Consider the following 15994-nt stretch of genomic DNA (forward strand, 5'->3'; position numbering starts at 1 on the left):
ATGATTTGCATATTATTTTTTAATTGTATATATTCATATTCATGTGATATGCTATTATGTTTTATATCCATGTCATTGTTATTCTATGGACTACGCTATTATAACCATCAAGGACATTCATTTATTGAGGAAAGGAAAATATGCCAGGGATGTGCAGTTTATTCAAAGAAAGAGCTTTATTAGAACAAACACAAACACACAACCAAATGCAAAACGTTTGAAATCTGCCCACACAACAATAGGAAGCTCACGAGAAGCCCAAAATCCTACAGCACCATGAAGTCTCTGTTTTCCGCTTCAGAGCTGTAGGTAACTAGCGCCATTCTGTCTGTTTTAAGTCCATTTTTCAGACGTCTGTCGTGCGTTGCCCTGTTCTTTGGAATCGCCTCTAATCTTGATTGCAGCGTGGCACAGAGCTCGGCGAGCTCCTGGCTGGTCAAACAGTCCATCCAGACACCGCGCGAACGATGCCGTCTTCCTCATCAGACATCAGGTCTATAAAGCGCACTTCCAAAGGCCCACCTCATCCTCAGCTAACACACACTTTCTTGCTTGTAGCAGCTGTAAACAACCAATAAAGACAATCAGTATTGCGCGATGTACTGCGTAAAATGCACCTGAAAAATAGTCACACTGACCAAAAACGGATCTAATCTAATAAATCTTACCCTCTTTCTTCTCAATCGACTCCGAGCTGAACTCTTCACAGCTTCTGCATGCGATGCAAGAACTGGATGTTTGTACCTCCTGCGTACTGTCTCTATGTCTTACATGCAGCTGGAAAACAATTAAATGAGTGTTATGACGAAGTTGTGAAGACGGCGTACTGCTTCCTGTAAAATGACCAGAAAAAGAAAACACTTTTATAAAGCAACTTACATTTGTTCTTTTACAAGGCTAATTTCAGCTTGTGCTACTTAAAAAGCTTTGCTTTAGGTTACTTTAGCTTAGATAACAGTCTTACCGCAATCTTAGGACTGGTCTTCTCTTAGGCACTCGTCTTCTCTTCTTAAAGTTAGTATCTTCCACACAGTTTTTCGACTCCAAAGCAAGCAACCTATCATCTATGGACAGCAACCTGAAGATTACTAAAGTTAACAGCTCGTTAAAATCGGCAGCAAACTGAGCAAGCTGACGAGATAGCCCAATGATTGCATTCAGCTGTTACTTCCCGCCGGTGTTACGGATCAACTGGGGATCATGTTATCTGGGGACGGGCGCGTGCACGCAGCTAGTTTTACCTGGATTTACAGCAGATGTTAGACGAGGACAGATTCGTCACAGCGGATTTTCCACTGAACAGATTTAAAACGCTTTCCACATTATTGGTAAATGTTTGCATAATATCAGGCTCTGTGTTTTCCTCTGTCGCTGCTTTGCTGTATGTTTCAAACCCAGTTTAAGGGAATTTTTAATGTGGTTTCATTTCACACAGACCACGCCCACATTTTGTTACATTCTTTTCGATGAAAGTCGTATCCAATGACAATTACATTCAATAAATTACATTGTGTCGTATTAGTATCGGAATTTTTATTTTATTTTTAATAACTATTGTTTTTGTAATTTGCTTAGGGTATTTTTTAAATGATATATATATATATATATCCTAACTAAAATAACTCATAGCCTGTCATATTACCTTTCTCATATTAGCCTATTATATTCTATTATAATCTATTATATTGCCCACCCCTTGCCCACCTGCACATCCCAGCTGATATACAAGATTTGGGGGGTCATTCTGCATTTGAAAGTTTGAAAGGGTTTTAAATCTTCTAAATAAAGTAAAAGGATTCAAAATCAAGTAATTTATATATGCCAAAGTCAACTTTAAACATATACAATGTAATTTCCAAACAGCAAAATTGTGGCCAGTGAAAATGCTGAGTAACTTTGGAAAACCACTAGCCACGGTGGCCAGTGAGCAAACAAGTTAATGTCAACCCCTGTATATATATGTGTGTGTGTATATATATATATGTGTGTGTATATATATATGTGTGTGTGTGTGTGTGTGTGTGTGTGTGTGTGTGTGTGTGTGTGTGTGTGTATATATATATATATATATATATATATATATATGTAGTGCCGTTAAAATTAATTTGCGTTAACACATTAATTTTGACAGGCAATGATATATGATATATAAAGTTTGCTGATGTATGACGCCGCTTATTAGCAGGAGACCGCAATGATTGGTAAAAGTTGCAGTGATTGGTCAAAATTGCGAGCCACACTGAATTCACGGGGACTGATTGCAAATGACACACAATAAATAATCTAGAATACTTTCATCAAATATATAAATCCAAGCTTAAGTTTAAGATTTTACAATTAGGCTATACTGAGCCTGATCTATCTAAGAGATTTTCTTAGAAGGAAGTTAATACCTTTTAGAAAAATGTCACATGGGTTAAAACTCCTGCTACCCTGATTTGCATTTGTATAGCTCACAGCATTTTCATTTACATGTTAAAGCCTCCCCTGGAGTTAAGGGAAGGGGGGTCTTGGGGGGGACAACTGCCAAGCAAGGCCCACGTCAATTTCTGACAATTCACGGCAGTTTTCGGTGTCGCCTGCAAACTGCCGTGTACAGTCGTAAACCTGATCTTCCACGACAATCTACAGTGCCGCTTACTGACGAAAATCCCACTTTTCATGCAGTGGAGTGTCACGTGCTTGTGCTTGCGCGTGTGTGTGTGTGCTCGCGTGCATCAGCGCAATAGATAATAACAGATCAGTGCCCGTCGTTCAGAGACGCAGAACATGCAAGAGTTCAGTAATTATTAAATAGTATTTTGCAGTTTAATATTCACAGACACTAGTCGTCCCCTTGGAATTATAATGGTCTATCTGACATTTTTGTCGAAATTGAGTTATTCACATATTCTTATTCTGTGACAACTTATTTACATTATGTAATGTTTTTTTTTAAGTTGTGTACATTTTGGGACTTGTTATCGGAAAAAGAAAAAGGTTCTATAAAGGTTCTACAAAGTTGAACTCTGACTTGGCTCTATAAGGTTCTATCTGCGTGAGCCAATCAGCACTTCGAATGCACAGAAGAGGACCAATCAGGATCAACTTTATATATTGTGTCGCCGGCTTTTTCCTTGGCAGGAAAGACCGCAGACACACATTGGCTGCGTCGGAACACCTATAGACAGCTGACTTGTTGCCTCGATGCCTTATCAGACAATGGCTTGTAAGGCAGCGTTTTGTGCATGAAGGCACCTCACAAAACTGATTTCAGACAGACTTCTAAGGCAGTGTAATAGTTCAATGATCTACAGCAAAATAGAGCGAGCTTTGGTGAGAACTAAACAAATATTTAATTACTACATTAGTAATTTCTCACTAGAAAGGACATCAGAAGTGGAAAATATTGGTAAAATCGTACATTTACACACAAACTGACCAGAAAACGCAACTTTCAGACGCCATCTTTTTTCCCAGCACAACTGTCACAGAATACAAAGCACAGGATTGTGGGATATCAAAGGCAGCGACGGATACATGTATGCTGCCTTCAAAACTCGATCAGATGAAAGTCTTTCAGGAGACAGGAAGTGAAGCTAACATTAGATTCGGACGTGGCTTAATGCCTTCCTGCCTTGAAATGTGTCCTCCGAAGGCAGCATTTTCCAGGTTTCGGACGCAGCCAATATCTGTGAAGATTATGGCATGCAACGCAAATTTTTGGAGAAACCTCAGGATCGACCAATTTTATTTTCATTTTTTAAAGTCTTAAAATGTCTCAGTTTTTACACTATTAAGACTTAAAGGTCAAATAGTCAAGAGTTTAAATGATAGGATTTAATTACAACAATAAATGTTAGCATGTTATTTCAGCTGTAATGATGTCTAGAGAGAAAGCCATTTTACCTAGCCCACTGTAGGTGGAATAAAATCCTGCTCAGATGTATTACAGTTGTCTAAACAAAAGAAAGATTGACAATTTCTGCAATAATATCTGGACTATGCGCTGGACAAAATATTTTGACCTACCTTGCTTAATTTGAAATGTCCTAAATACATGGAAGTGCTAAAAATATGAAATAAATGTCATAGAAAGGATAAAACTGTACTTTCTAACATGTTGAGACATTGTTACAACATTAATTTTATATTTAATGTTAATTAAATCATGTTTTGGCAGATAGAACCTTATAATTCTTAGCGAAAAATGTGTTTTTAGAATTAGAAGGTTCTATCTGCATTTGACCCATTCCAAAAATCCCCATTTACAATTTTGAGAGGATTTTGATATTGTATATTTAGAATACATTTAGGGTCCCTCTTATTATCATGTTTGAAAGAAACTTGTTCCCCATATATATTTTCCTATATGTAATGCAAAAACTTTGAAGCTCAATATCTCAAAACTACTCAGAATGCAGATAGAACCTTATAATTCCAAGGGGACGAAGTGTATATTCGGCTACAGTCTGGAGCCCTGCGCTTAGATAAACACGGAAGCGACTGAACGCAGCTGTGGGTAGGCCTATGTAGCCTATACAAAACATATACTGATACTTGGTGCTAGAGTATCAATAACGTCTCGTCGGTATATCGATTTTTTTTGTCCCACCCCTAATAACTATGATCTCTTTGAAACATCTGTGTATTTGACAAATATTGCATTTATTTCACTCCATCTTTGATAAACTATTCAAACAGCACAAGCATCCCTATAGGAAGCAGAAAGTGTCGGACTTCATGTTTCGTTTTTTAGCTCCTTGCCGGAAAATTCATGTCGGGTGGCCATGATTATTTTCCTGTTTTGGATAAGTTAAAATCTGTCATGGATGTTTGCAGCTCAATCTGACAACGGATAGACCGGATAATAGCAGTAATTTTAATGTGAGCTTATACAGGCACATCTGCTTCATAATACGACATAAAAAGCTATCTTTGTGGCCAAATGTGTTACTCTGGCCTTGTGGTGGCTTGGACTGCCAATGGGAATAAGATATTCATATTTAGACGTTGGTCAGATGTCCAGATATCGGATATGTATCTGATTTAAAAACACATCTGGGAGTGGCTCAGAATGGATGCAAAAAAATATATATATTTTTGTGTTTATATGCATGCAACAAATTTTGTAAAAAAAAATCAGATTTTTTTGTGCCAGTGTAAACGCAGACATACAAAACGCAGAGCTGTGGGTGCCAGAGATGGATAAACTCTACAGGTCCAGAGGAGAATCAAAGGTAATCAATTAAACTAAAAGGGGAGGAGCCACCTTCACTCAATGCTGTACAAAATGGCCAAGCCAAGCACTGGTGTGTGTTGTGGCATTTGTGTCAAAGTTTGCTATGATGGAGTTTCTGAAAGGTGTCTTAGTGGTGGTTGTGATTGTTGCATTTGATCTGCCTAATGCATGGGGAAGTTTGAGATACAGTCAAAGTCCAAGAAGCATGGCGCCAAAATCAGATCCAGCTTCCAGAAGTCCTGCCCTTTCTCCTCCAGGGCTCCGGAACACTTTGCAAGTGTCTTCTCAGTTTCAGAGTCCTTTGGGTTCTTCCTCCAGAGGCCTTGCACAGGAGCCTTTTGGCCTTCAGGAGAAGCAGCTGTTGCAGGGTCCAGTGAAGCCTTTGGATTGGAAGTATCCTATTGTTCCTGAGGTGCAGAGCGAGTTGGCGGTGAACTTCCAGTTGAGGCAACCCATGACTCCCAGCAGCGTAGCGGTTCAATGTGGAGAGAACCGGGTTCTTGTAGAGGTCCAGCAGGACTTGTTTAGCAATGGTCATTTGATCCAGCCAACTGGCCTGTCTTTAGGCGGCTGTCCTGTTGTTGGTCAGGACTCTCAGTCTAAGGTGCTCATCTTTGAGTATGAGTTACAGGACTGCAACAGCGTGCAGATGGTAAGTACTCCTGAATCTGTTTATTCTAGTTGAGGATATCCAAAGTCCTCAAGGAGTGTCAGTTCACATGGCTGTTGTATTTGCAATGCCAGGGCAGCTGGTATAAACCTTTCTTAAAGGGGTGGTTCACCCAATCATCTTAGTGAGGAACAGTTGTTTTAACTACTTCAATCTCTTCCAGATGAATGAGGATGAGCTTGTCTACACCTTCTCTCTTACCTACACCCCTGAGGCTCTTGCAGGTACTCCGATTACCCGGGTCGAGGGTGCAGTTGTTGGTGTTCAATGCCACTATCAAAGGTAAGTGGTCTGTGACTTTCACTTCCTCTCTCGCAACGGGGAGCCCATTTAATGGGTCCTTTAATGAACCACAGGCTTCAGAATGTAAGCAGTGATGCCTTGAGGCCAACATGGGTCCCTTATGCCTCAACGGAGGTTGGTGAAGAAGCCTTGGTGTTCTCCCTGAAGCTTATGATGGGTTGGTACAGGTTTTTGATAAAAATAAATCCTTATTCTTGTTTTTTTTCTAAAGTGTTCCCTCTTTCTCTGTAGATGATTGGTCCAGTCAGAGACCTTCATCCATCTATTTCCTGGGTGGCATTATTAACATTGAGGCATCTGTGAAGCAGTACAATCATGTGCCTCTGCGTGTGTTTGTGGACAGCTGTGTGGCCACTCAAGGGCCTGATGTGAACTCCCTTCCGAGATATTCCTTCATTGAGAATCATGGGTAAGGTCATGGCCCTTGATGCTATAGGACCGTTTTGGTTGCTTTTTAACCAGTCATGGCTAGGGTCTAGTTGCTCACTTTCTCTATAGTTGAGTTGCTCTTTGTCTTCAGGTGCTTTGTGGATGCCAAGGCTACAGCTTCCAGCTCCCGCTTCATGCCTCGGTCCCAGGTTGACAAGGTCCAGATCCAGCTGGAGGCGTTCGTGTTCCAGGAGAGCTCCAGTCCTTCTGTATGTACTACGCATATCATGAGTTAATTCGACTTCTCTTCCCATCTTCTTTGGTTTTCTGACGTGTCTGTCATCCCTTGCAGATCTACATAACATGTGTTGTGAAGGCAACTATTGCTTCTGCACCCAGTGACGCTCAGCACAAATCCTGTTCATTCGCCAATGGGTACGTTGCACTTTATATTATTTTAAAGCTGACTTTGCTCATGTTGAAGGTTGTGTCTTTGTCTTGGTTCAGGTGGTTTGCTGCTGATGGAAATGACCAAGTTTGTGGTTGCTGTGACTCAACATGTGGTCCTGATGGTGGAATTGCTGCTTCTCCCTATGGAGGTTAGTAACTTTTGCTCTTAAGGTTGCGTTTGATGTTTTAACTGCTCTAACCTGGCTCTCCTCTCTCTAGGTGTTCAGTGGGAAGGCAAGGCTACACTTGGTCCTGTGGTGGTTCAAGGGCAAAAGAAAGTTCCTCAATAAAGCTGACATCAATTCTTGCTTGTATCTGACTTGTTATATTTCTTTGTTCTCCCTATCATATTTGTGCCCTCGAAAGGCTTGCTCAACTTCATGCAGCAACGCACAGACTGGTCAGTGGCTTACTTTAGCAGTGCATTCTGGGTAGAAATTGTCTGACGTGAGATCATGCCAATTCCAAAGTGCTGTAAGTGGCTCGAGCAGCTGACTGGTGCTTTCTGCGCAGCTTCTCCAGAGCGGCTGCTTGACACTGTTTCATGATTGGCTGGCTTGATGGCATGGCAAGCACTCATTTGGTCCCTTTAGTTCCCCTACTGTTCACAAATCTCTTACTCTAAACTATTATCATTTAGTTGCAACATTATATTGTCCTTTATCAACTGAATACTCATTTGACTTGACTTCAGTGATGTTGAGCTTCATAGACCATTTTCACATTTCTGGCTTTCTCAGTGGAAGTCATCGTAGTTGAGTTAACTTTTATAGTGGTGACTGGAGTACATTAAATATTTTGTCACCATTTGCTCAAATGGCAAAATAGAAATGCAGTAACAGTTTCACAACTTTCAAAAAGAGGGGGAAAATAGTGAGCTTAATAACTGAAGTGAAAAGAGCTGTTTTTTTTTACCATCAATCCCATAGATGTTGTCTTTGAAACACCCTCACAGCAGTATTACAAATATGCAGCATTAAGCAGTACGTCAAGTATAACATAACTATTGGGGGTGGGGATCACTCATGATATGATACTATCATGATATTTTACCAACGATAACGATTAGTTTTTCATTTATTAACAGTTCATCTATTTTTTTTTAAATCGCAACAATGCACAATAAGTATTATACAGCTACCAAACAGCCATATGCTTGAAAAATGCTTATTTCTAGAGAGAACAGATTTGTGACTAAATGATTTATAGTAAAAAAGGAAAAATCTCTACTATTACTACTACTATGAATGATCATATCAGCAACATCTCCAATTTATATTACTAGTGGTAGTAATTTAATACTAGTAGTAATTAGGGATGTCACAAAATTCCAGTAGTCGGTACCAATACCATACTTTTAAGAAAAAGTTATTTATAATTGCATTCAATGAGTTTATTCTTTATGATAAGTTATTTACAAGTAAAAGTGACAATCTAGGCATGATTATTATTAGTAGTACATATTACATAGACATGGCTAAATCTACTGTACAACAGTAGCCCAATATAGTAATATAGTAGCCTCCGGTCAGAGAGAAGGGCACGGAGAAGTTATTTCAGCAAACTTTAATATTGTAGTTTGGGTACAATCATTGGTGTACAAATAGGTATATAGGTGGGGTGTGTGTGGTTTTCGATTAGGTTACGCACACGCAAGCCACCATCCCACAGAATGCGGAGTCGGAAATGATGTGATGCGCTCGGAAAGGATATGACATCATTACAGTTTCAAAATAAAATGTCAGGAATAAAAGACTTCCTGACATAGCGCCCCCAAATTTAGCGATAAATTTGAATCCCAAAGGAAAGTCTACTTAGTTGGTGTCATCTTCATCCTCCCAGGCTGGCAGCCGCACAAGGCGCACGACTGGCCGTAGGTAGGTCTGTCCCTTGATCTTAACTTCAGCTGCCCTGACTCGTCCATCCGAACCGGAACAGGTCTTCACCACTCTCCCGATGGGCCACTGAGCTCTGGGTAGCTGTGAATCAACCACCATCACCACCTGGCCAGCAGCCAGATTGTCTGTGTCCTTGTGCCACTTCGACCGCTTCTGAAGGTCTGGGAGATGACGACGGATAAAGTTGGACCAGAAATGGTCCGCCAGGATCTGGCTGTGGCGCCATCTTCTTCTGCTGAGAAGGTCACTAGATGCATAGACAGCCTGTGGGAGTGATGCGTCACAGCGTCCCATCAACAGTAGATTTGGTGTGACGGGATCCGGATCTGCAGCATCGGAGGAGAGGTACCCAAGCGGTTTAGCATTGAGTATTCCTTCCACTTCAATCAGCACAGTTTGCAGCACAGGTTCAGCAATGGTGTGGTCCTGAAGGATAACTTGGAGAGCTGACTTAATCGACTTGATCTCTCGTTCCCATGTTCCCCCAAAGTGTGGAGAGCCAGGGGGGTTGAAACGGAACTCGATTTGCTGTCTGGCCAGCTGTTCTTGAAGAGGAACTTCTAAAGCGGCAAAACTGGCTTGCAGCTCCGCAGCTCCACCTTGGAAATTGGTTCCTCTGTCAGCCAGGATCTCAAATGGCTTTCCGCGGTGGGCGATGAGGCGGCGGAGAGACATCAGGAAAGCATCAGTGTCTATGCTCTCCAGTAGGCCAAGATGCACACAGCTCGTCATCATGCACTTGAAAATCAGACCCCACCGCTTTTCTGTGCACCACCTTGACATTGTAGGGACCAAATAGATTCGGTTGTACTCACATTCACTGAGGGGCTTGGAGGAACGGGAACTCTCAATTCCTTCTTCCTTCAGGAAAGACGGGATAAGAGCCGCTTGCGTCAATTCCATCTCTTTCTCTTTCTGTCGCCGTCGCAACATCTGATGCCTGGTGATAGCCTCTTTACTCTTGTATGCCATCTCTGCTTTCTTCTCCAGTCGACGTCTCTGACGTTCTTGTTCTCTGAGAAGTTCCTTCTTCTCATAAAGGGCATCTCTGGCTTCTTTGTCTAGAAGAGTACACTGCTCGTCCACTAGCGTCTGCTCCATGATCTGCCACTGCACTTCTGCTAATTCCATCCGCTTGACCTGTTCCTCCAACATGGCACTTTGTAGCTCGGATAGCCCGTCTGCAATGGACCTCTAGGTTGTTGAGGCAGCACTGGCTCGAGATCTCGGTCTGCTACGATGAGAAGATATCCAGGATCGACATGACTCTGCTCTCACAGATGGCAGTGAAAATGGATCAGGGATTGGGATGTCTTGAGCTGGGGCTGCTGCTCCGAGTTCCTCAGCTTCGGTGGAAGGGAGTACTGTGACTCTCAGTGTGTACCCAACTTCAAAGTTTGCAAGGGACGCTGGTTACTGTATCTTGCGCTGGGGTCGAGAACCCACTGCTGGATCTGCAGATGGTTGTCCTGGCTCCATATTGTCTCCAGAAAGCTGTCAGATCCGGCTCGAAGGACCATATGATAGAGTGGGACACTCTGAAGGGGATAATACTGGTCTGGCAGTTTCCTTTGACAGGGCTCAGGGCTCCGGTCAGAGAGAAGGGCACGGAGAAGTTATTCCAGCAAACTTTAATATTGTAGTTTGGGTACAATCATTGGTGTACAAATAGGTATATAGGTGGGGGGTTCGATTAGGTTACGCCCACGCGAGCCACCATCCCACAGAATGCGGAGTCGGCAATGATGATGTGATGCCCTCGGAAAGGATATGACATCGTTACAGTTTCAAAATAAAATGTCAGGAATAAAAGACTTCCTGACAGTGACAGTTTATGCATTCGTGTCCTCATATAGTGAGACGGCAGATTAAGCTTTTAAGGCTAATAAGACTGCGAGCAAGTGTCACGTGCTTGTGCTTGCGCTTGTGCTTGTGCTTGTGCTTGTGCTTGCGCTTGCGCTTGCGCTTGTGTGTGTGTGTGTGTGTGTGTGTGTGTGTGTGTGTGTGTGTGTGTGTGTGTGTGTGTGCGCGCTCTCGTGCATCAGCGCAATAGATAATAACAGATCAGTGCCCGTCGTTCAGAGACGCAGAACATGCAAGAGTTCAGTAATTATTAATGTCAATGTCAATTTTATTTATATAGCACTACTAAACACAACACTAGTTGACCAGTTTGCTTTACATCAATACAAAAGACAAAGTAAAACACAATATAAAAACAATACATTTCATCCTCAGCCATATGCCAAATCACAAAGATAGGTTTTTAGCCGAGATTTAAAAACAGCCAAGGAAGGGGCTAATCTAATATTTAAAGGTAACGCATTCCATAGTCTAGGCGCAGCTGATGAAAACGCCCGGTCCCCGGTACTTTTCAACTTTGTTTTTGGTACACAAAAGTACCTCTGATTCGACGACCGGAGAGACTTAACTGGACGATGTTCTGTCAGTAAATCCGAAAGGTAAGGAGGGGTCAAACCATGTAAGGATTTTAAAACCAGAAGAAGAATTTTAAAATCAACACGATATTGTACCGGTAGCCAGTGCAAATTACGTAGTACTGGAGTAATATGTTCCCGCTTTCTAGTGCCTGTTAGAAGCCTGGCCGCCGCATTTTGAATTACCTGTAACTGATAAAGCTGATTGGCTAATCCCGACATACAGTGAGTTACAGTAGTCCAGCCTCGTTGTTAAAAAAGCAAGAGGAGCCCGACGGCTTTAATTGCCCCACTATTTCTTGCAGATGGGAGAGAGAAATGGGTACGAATTGCTTAAGCTCTGCCAAATACACCATGGGAATAGTAGGATCAAAAGAAGGGTAAGGTATCGCCAATCTAATGTCACTGATCTTATTCACAAAAAACATTAAGAAAATCATCACACAGAGTACATGATGCAGCAGGATATTCATAAACAGGTGGGTTAATAACAGAATTAAAAACAGTACAAAGAGTTCTTGGTCTGTGATAGTTTTTAGTAATGAGTTTTGTGAAATAATCAGATCTTGCTGCTCTCAAGGCCTTTTGATATTTTAACAATGAATCACTTAGTATTTCAAAAGAAACATGAAGCTTATCCTTTTTCCATCTACGCTCTGCTTTTCTGCAGGATTGCCTCAAAGTGCGGATGTTATCATCAACCCATGGATCAAAACCTGGCTTAGGTTTTAAAATCTTTACGGGAGCTACTACATTTAAAACATTCACACATGTAGAATTAAACTCATACAAAAGATCTTCTGCACTTAATTCATGGTTTGTATCCATAACATGCATTTCATCACAAAAAGCTGATGAAAAAATTGTCGTAGTATCAGAACTTATTAATCAAGATTTACGGACTAGCTTTTTGGATTTCAAAGAGTTTGATGATGTAGGAATTGAGAATATAATACATTTATGATCGGAAAACCCATTATCTACTATCTCCAGATCAAACAAAGAAATACCATAAGATAGTACAAGATCAAGAGTATGTCCACCCCAATGGGTAGGAACATTTACATGCTGATCCAAATCAAAGGCATTTATCAAAGTAATAAACTCTTTACCTAAATAATCTGTTGCGCAACACACATGCACATTAAAATCTCCTAAAATTAACACTTTATCATACCTTGGTACTAATTCACCCAAAAAATCTGCAAACTCAATTAAAAAGTCTGTGTTGTGTTTTGGAGGACGATATATCAAAGCAATGGGCTATTTAGTTCAAATACAAAGCGTTGCAGCTCAAAACTTCTGTAGTCATTTTTTCCTATTTGGTGATAAGAATATTTGTCTTTAAACATAGAGAGTAATCCGCCACCTCTGCCAGTTAAGCGGGGCGAGTTTAAAAACAGTTTGAAGGCAAAAGTTCCAACAAAGGACTTAAATCACCAACGGTAAGCCAGGTTTCCGTTATAAATAAGCAGTCCAATTCGCGCGAGGTAAAAAAGGCGTTTATAATAAAAGTCTTATTTACCACCGATCTCGAATTAAGTAGACCCAGCCTGAACAGACGCGGACTGTCCGTCACTGTCAACTCCTCCGACCGCTGCATCCGAGGGAAAGTGCGCAGATGACCGGAACACACTCCTCGACGGCGGTAGATATGGGGAAAGCCACACACACCAGAGGTCACCGTAGCTGGTACCAGGGAAGCACTCTGCTCATTTAGCCGATCCAGGGGACGCCAGCGAACGAAATAATCACTGGCCTGACACCTGCCACGTACTATTAAATAGTATTTTGCAGTTTAATATTCACAGACACTAGTGTATATTCGGCTACAGTCTGGAGCCCTGCGCTTAGATAAACACGGAAGCGACTGAACGCAGCTGTGGGTAGGCCTATGTAGCCTATACAAAAAATATATTGATACTTGGTGCTAGAGTATCGATAACGTCTCGTGGGCATATCGATTTTTTTTGTCCCACCCCTAATAACTATGATGTCTTTGAAACATCTGTGTATTTGACAAACATTGCATTTATTTCACTCCATCTTTGATAAACTATTCAAACAGCACAAGCATCCCTATAGGAAGCAGAAAGTGTCGGACTTCATGTTTCGTTTTTTAGCTCCTTGCCGGAAAATTCATGTCGGGTGGCCATGATTATTTTCCTGTTTGGATAAGTTCAAATCTGTCATGGATGTTTGCAGCTCAATCTGACAACGGATAGACCGGATAATAGCAGTAATTTTAATGTGAGCTTATACAGGCACATCTGCTTCATAATACGACATAAAAAGCTATCTTTGTGGCCAAATGTGTTACTCTGGCCTTGTGGTGGCTTGGACTGCCAATGGGAATAAGATATTCATATGTAGACGTTGGTCAGATGTCCAGATATCGGATATGTATCTGATTTAAAAACACATCTGGGAGTGGCTCAGAATGGATGCAAAAAAATATATATATTTTTGTGTTTATATGCATGCAACAAATTTTGATACAAAACGCAGAGCTGTGGGTGCCAGAGATGGATAAACTCTACAGGTCCAGAGGAGAATCAAAGGTAATCAATTAAACTAAAAGGGGAGGAGCCACCTTCACTCAATGCTGTACAAAATGGCCAAGCCAAGCACTGGTGTGTGTTGTGGCATTTGTGTCAAAGTTTGCTATGATGGAGTTTCTGAAAGGTGTCTTAGTGGTGGTTGTGATTGTTGCATTTGATCTGCCTAATGCATGGGGAAGTTTGAGATACAGTCAAAGTCCAAGAAGCATGGGGCCAAAATCAGATCCAGCTTCCAGAAGTCCTGCCCTTTCTCCTCCAGGGCTCCAGAACACTTTGCAAGTGTCTTCTCAGTTTCAGAGTCCTTTGGGTTCTTCCTCCAGAGGCCTTGCACAGGAGCCTTTTGGCCTTCAGGAGAAGCAGCTGTTGCAGGGTCCAGTGAAGCCTTTGGATTGGAAGTATCCCATTGTTCCCGAGGTGCAGAGCGAGTTGGCGGTGAACTTCCAGTTGAGGCAACCCGTGACTCCCAGCAGCGTAGCGGTTCAATGTGGAGAGAACCGGGTTCTTGTAGAGGTCCAGCAGGACTTGTTTAGCAATGGTCATTTGATCCAGCCAACTGGCCTGTCTTTAGGCGGCTGTCCTGTTGTTGGTCAGGACTCTCAGTCTAAGGTGCTCATCTTTGAGTATGAGTTACAGGACTGCAACAGTGTGCAGATGGTAAGTACTCCTGAATCTGTTTATTCTAGTTGAGGATATCCAAAGTCCTCAAGGAGTGTCAGTTCACATGGCTGTTGTATTTGCAATGCCTGGGCAGCTGGTATAAACCTTTCTTAAAGGGGTGGTTCACCCAATCATCTTAGTGGGGAACAGTTGTTTTAACTACTTCAATCTCTTCCAGATGAATGAGGATGAGCTTGTCTACACCTTCTCTCTTACCTACACTCCTGAGGCTCTTGCAGGTACTCCGATTACCCGGGTCGAGGGTGCAGTTGTTGGTGTTCAATGCCACTATCAAAGGTAAGTGGTCTGTGACTTTCACTTCCTCTCGTGCAACGGGGAGCCCATTTAATGGGTCCTTTAATGAACCACAGGCTTCAGAATGTAAGCAGTGATGCCTTGAGGCCAACATGGGTCCCTTATGCCTCAACGGAGGTTGGTGAAGAAGCCTTGGTGTTCTCCCTGAAGCTTATGATGGGTTGGTACAGGTTTTTGATAAAAACAAATCCTTATTCTTGTTCTTTTTCTAAAATGTTCCCTCTTTCTCTGTAGATGATTGGTCCAGTCAGAGACCTTCATCCATCTATTTCCTGGGTGGCATTATTAACATTGAGGCATCTGTGAAGCAGTACAATCATGTGCCTCTGCGTGTGTTTGTGGACAGCTGTGTGGCCACTCAAGGGCCTGATGTGAACTCCCTTCCGAGATATTCCTTCATTGAGAATCATGGGTAAGGTCATGGCACTTGATGCTATAGGACCGTTTTGGTTGCTTTTTAACCAGTCATGGCTAGGGTCTAGTTGCTCACTTTCTCTATAGTTGAGTTGCTCTTTGTCTTCAGGTGCTTTGTGGATGCCAAGGCTACAGCTTCCAGCTCCCGCTTCATGCCTCGGTCCCAGGTTGACAAGGTCCAGATCCAGCTGGAGGCGATCGTGTTCCAGGAGAGCTCCAGTCCTTCTGTATGTACTACGCATATCATGAGTTAATTTGACTTCTCTTCCCATCTTCTTTGGTTTTCTGACGTGTCTGTCATCGCTTGCAGATCTACATAACATGTGTTGTGAAGGCAACTATTGCTTCTGCACCCAGTGACGCTCAGCACAAATCCTGTTCATTCGCCAATGGGTACGTTGCACTTTATCTTATTTTAAAGCTGACTTTGCTCATGTTGAAGGTGGTGTCTTTGTCTTGGTTCAGGTGGTTTGCTGCTGATGGAAATGACCAAGTTTGTGGTTGCTGTGACTCAACATGTGGTCCTGATGGTGGAATTGCTGCTTCTCCCTATGGAGGTTAGTAACTTTTGCTCTTAAGGTTGCGTTTGACGTTTTAACTGCTCTAACCTGGCTCTCCTCTCTCTAGGTGTTCAGTGGGAAGGCAAGGCTACACTTGGTCCTGTGGTGGTTCAAGGGCAAAAGAAAGTTCCTCAATAA

General features: G+C 42.1%; 2 protein-coding genes across 2 annotated transcripts; both read left to right on the forward strand.

Moving 5' to 3' along the window:
* Positions 1-5327: 5327 nt before the first annotated feature.
* Positions 5328-7303, forward strand: LOC137046068 (zona pellucida sperm-binding protein 3-like). Its single transcript, XM_067423123.1, has 8 exons — positions 5328-5873; positions 6055-6173; positions 6248-6351; positions 6426-6603; positions 6715-6832; positions 6916-6998; positions 7071-7162; positions 7233-7303. Exons 1-8 carry the CDS (start codon positions 5328-5330, stop codon positions 7301-7303), a joined length of 1311 nt encoding a protein of 436 aa, XP_067279224.1.
* Positions 7304-14003: 6700 nt separating this feature from the next.
* On the forward strand, positions 14004-15994 carry LOC137046070 (zona pellucida sperm-binding protein 3-like). The gene is made up of 8 exons (XM_067423124.1): positions 14004-14564; positions 14746-14864; positions 14939-15042; positions 15117-15294; positions 15406-15523; positions 15607-15689; positions 15762-15853; positions 15924-15994. The coding sequence occupies exons 1-8, from the start codon at positions 14016-14018 to the stop codon at positions 15992-15994; spliced, it is 1314 nt and encodes a 437-aa protein (XP_067279225.1). The 5' UTR covers positions 14004-14015.

This window comes from Pseudorasbora parva, chromosome 18 (genome assembly GCF_024679245.1).
Source record: "Pseudorasbora parva isolate DD20220531a chromosome 18, ASM2467924v1, whole genome shotgun sequence".
Lineage (NCBI taxonomy): Eukaryota > Metazoa > Chordata > Actinopteri > Cypriniformes > Gobionidae > Pseudorasbora > Pseudorasbora parva.

What these genes read in the sequence shown, in the direction of transcription:
- LOC137046068 (XM_067423123.1), top strand. Translation starts at nt 5,328, where the DNA reads ATGGAGTTTCTGAAAGGTGTCTTAGTGGTGGTTGTGATTGTTGCATTT. An exon ending in ACTGCAACAGCGTGCAGATG is followed by an intron (nt 5,874 to 6,054) that starts GTAAGTACTCCT and finishes AATCTCTTCCAG; the next exon opens with ATGAATGAGGATGAGCTTGT. An exon ending in TCCTGTTCATTCGCCAATGG is followed by an intron (nt 6,999 to 7,070) that starts GTACGTTGCACT and finishes GTCTTGGTTCAG; the next exon opens with GTGGTTTGCTGCTGATGGAA.
- LOC137046070 (XM_067423124.1), top strand. Translation starts at nt 14,016, where the DNA reads ATGATGGAGTTTCTGAAAGGTGTCTTAGTGGTGGTTGTGATTGTTGCA. An exon ending in TCCTTCATTGAGAATCATGG is followed by an intron (nt 15,295 to 15,405) that starts GTAAGGTCATGG and finishes CTTTGTCTTCAG; the next exon opens with GTGCTTTGTGGATGCCAAGG. An exon ending in AGGAGAGCTCCAGTCCTTCT is followed by an intron (nt 15,524 to 15,606) that starts GTATGTACTACG and finishes CATCGCTTGCAG; the next exon opens with ATCTACATAACATGTGTTGT.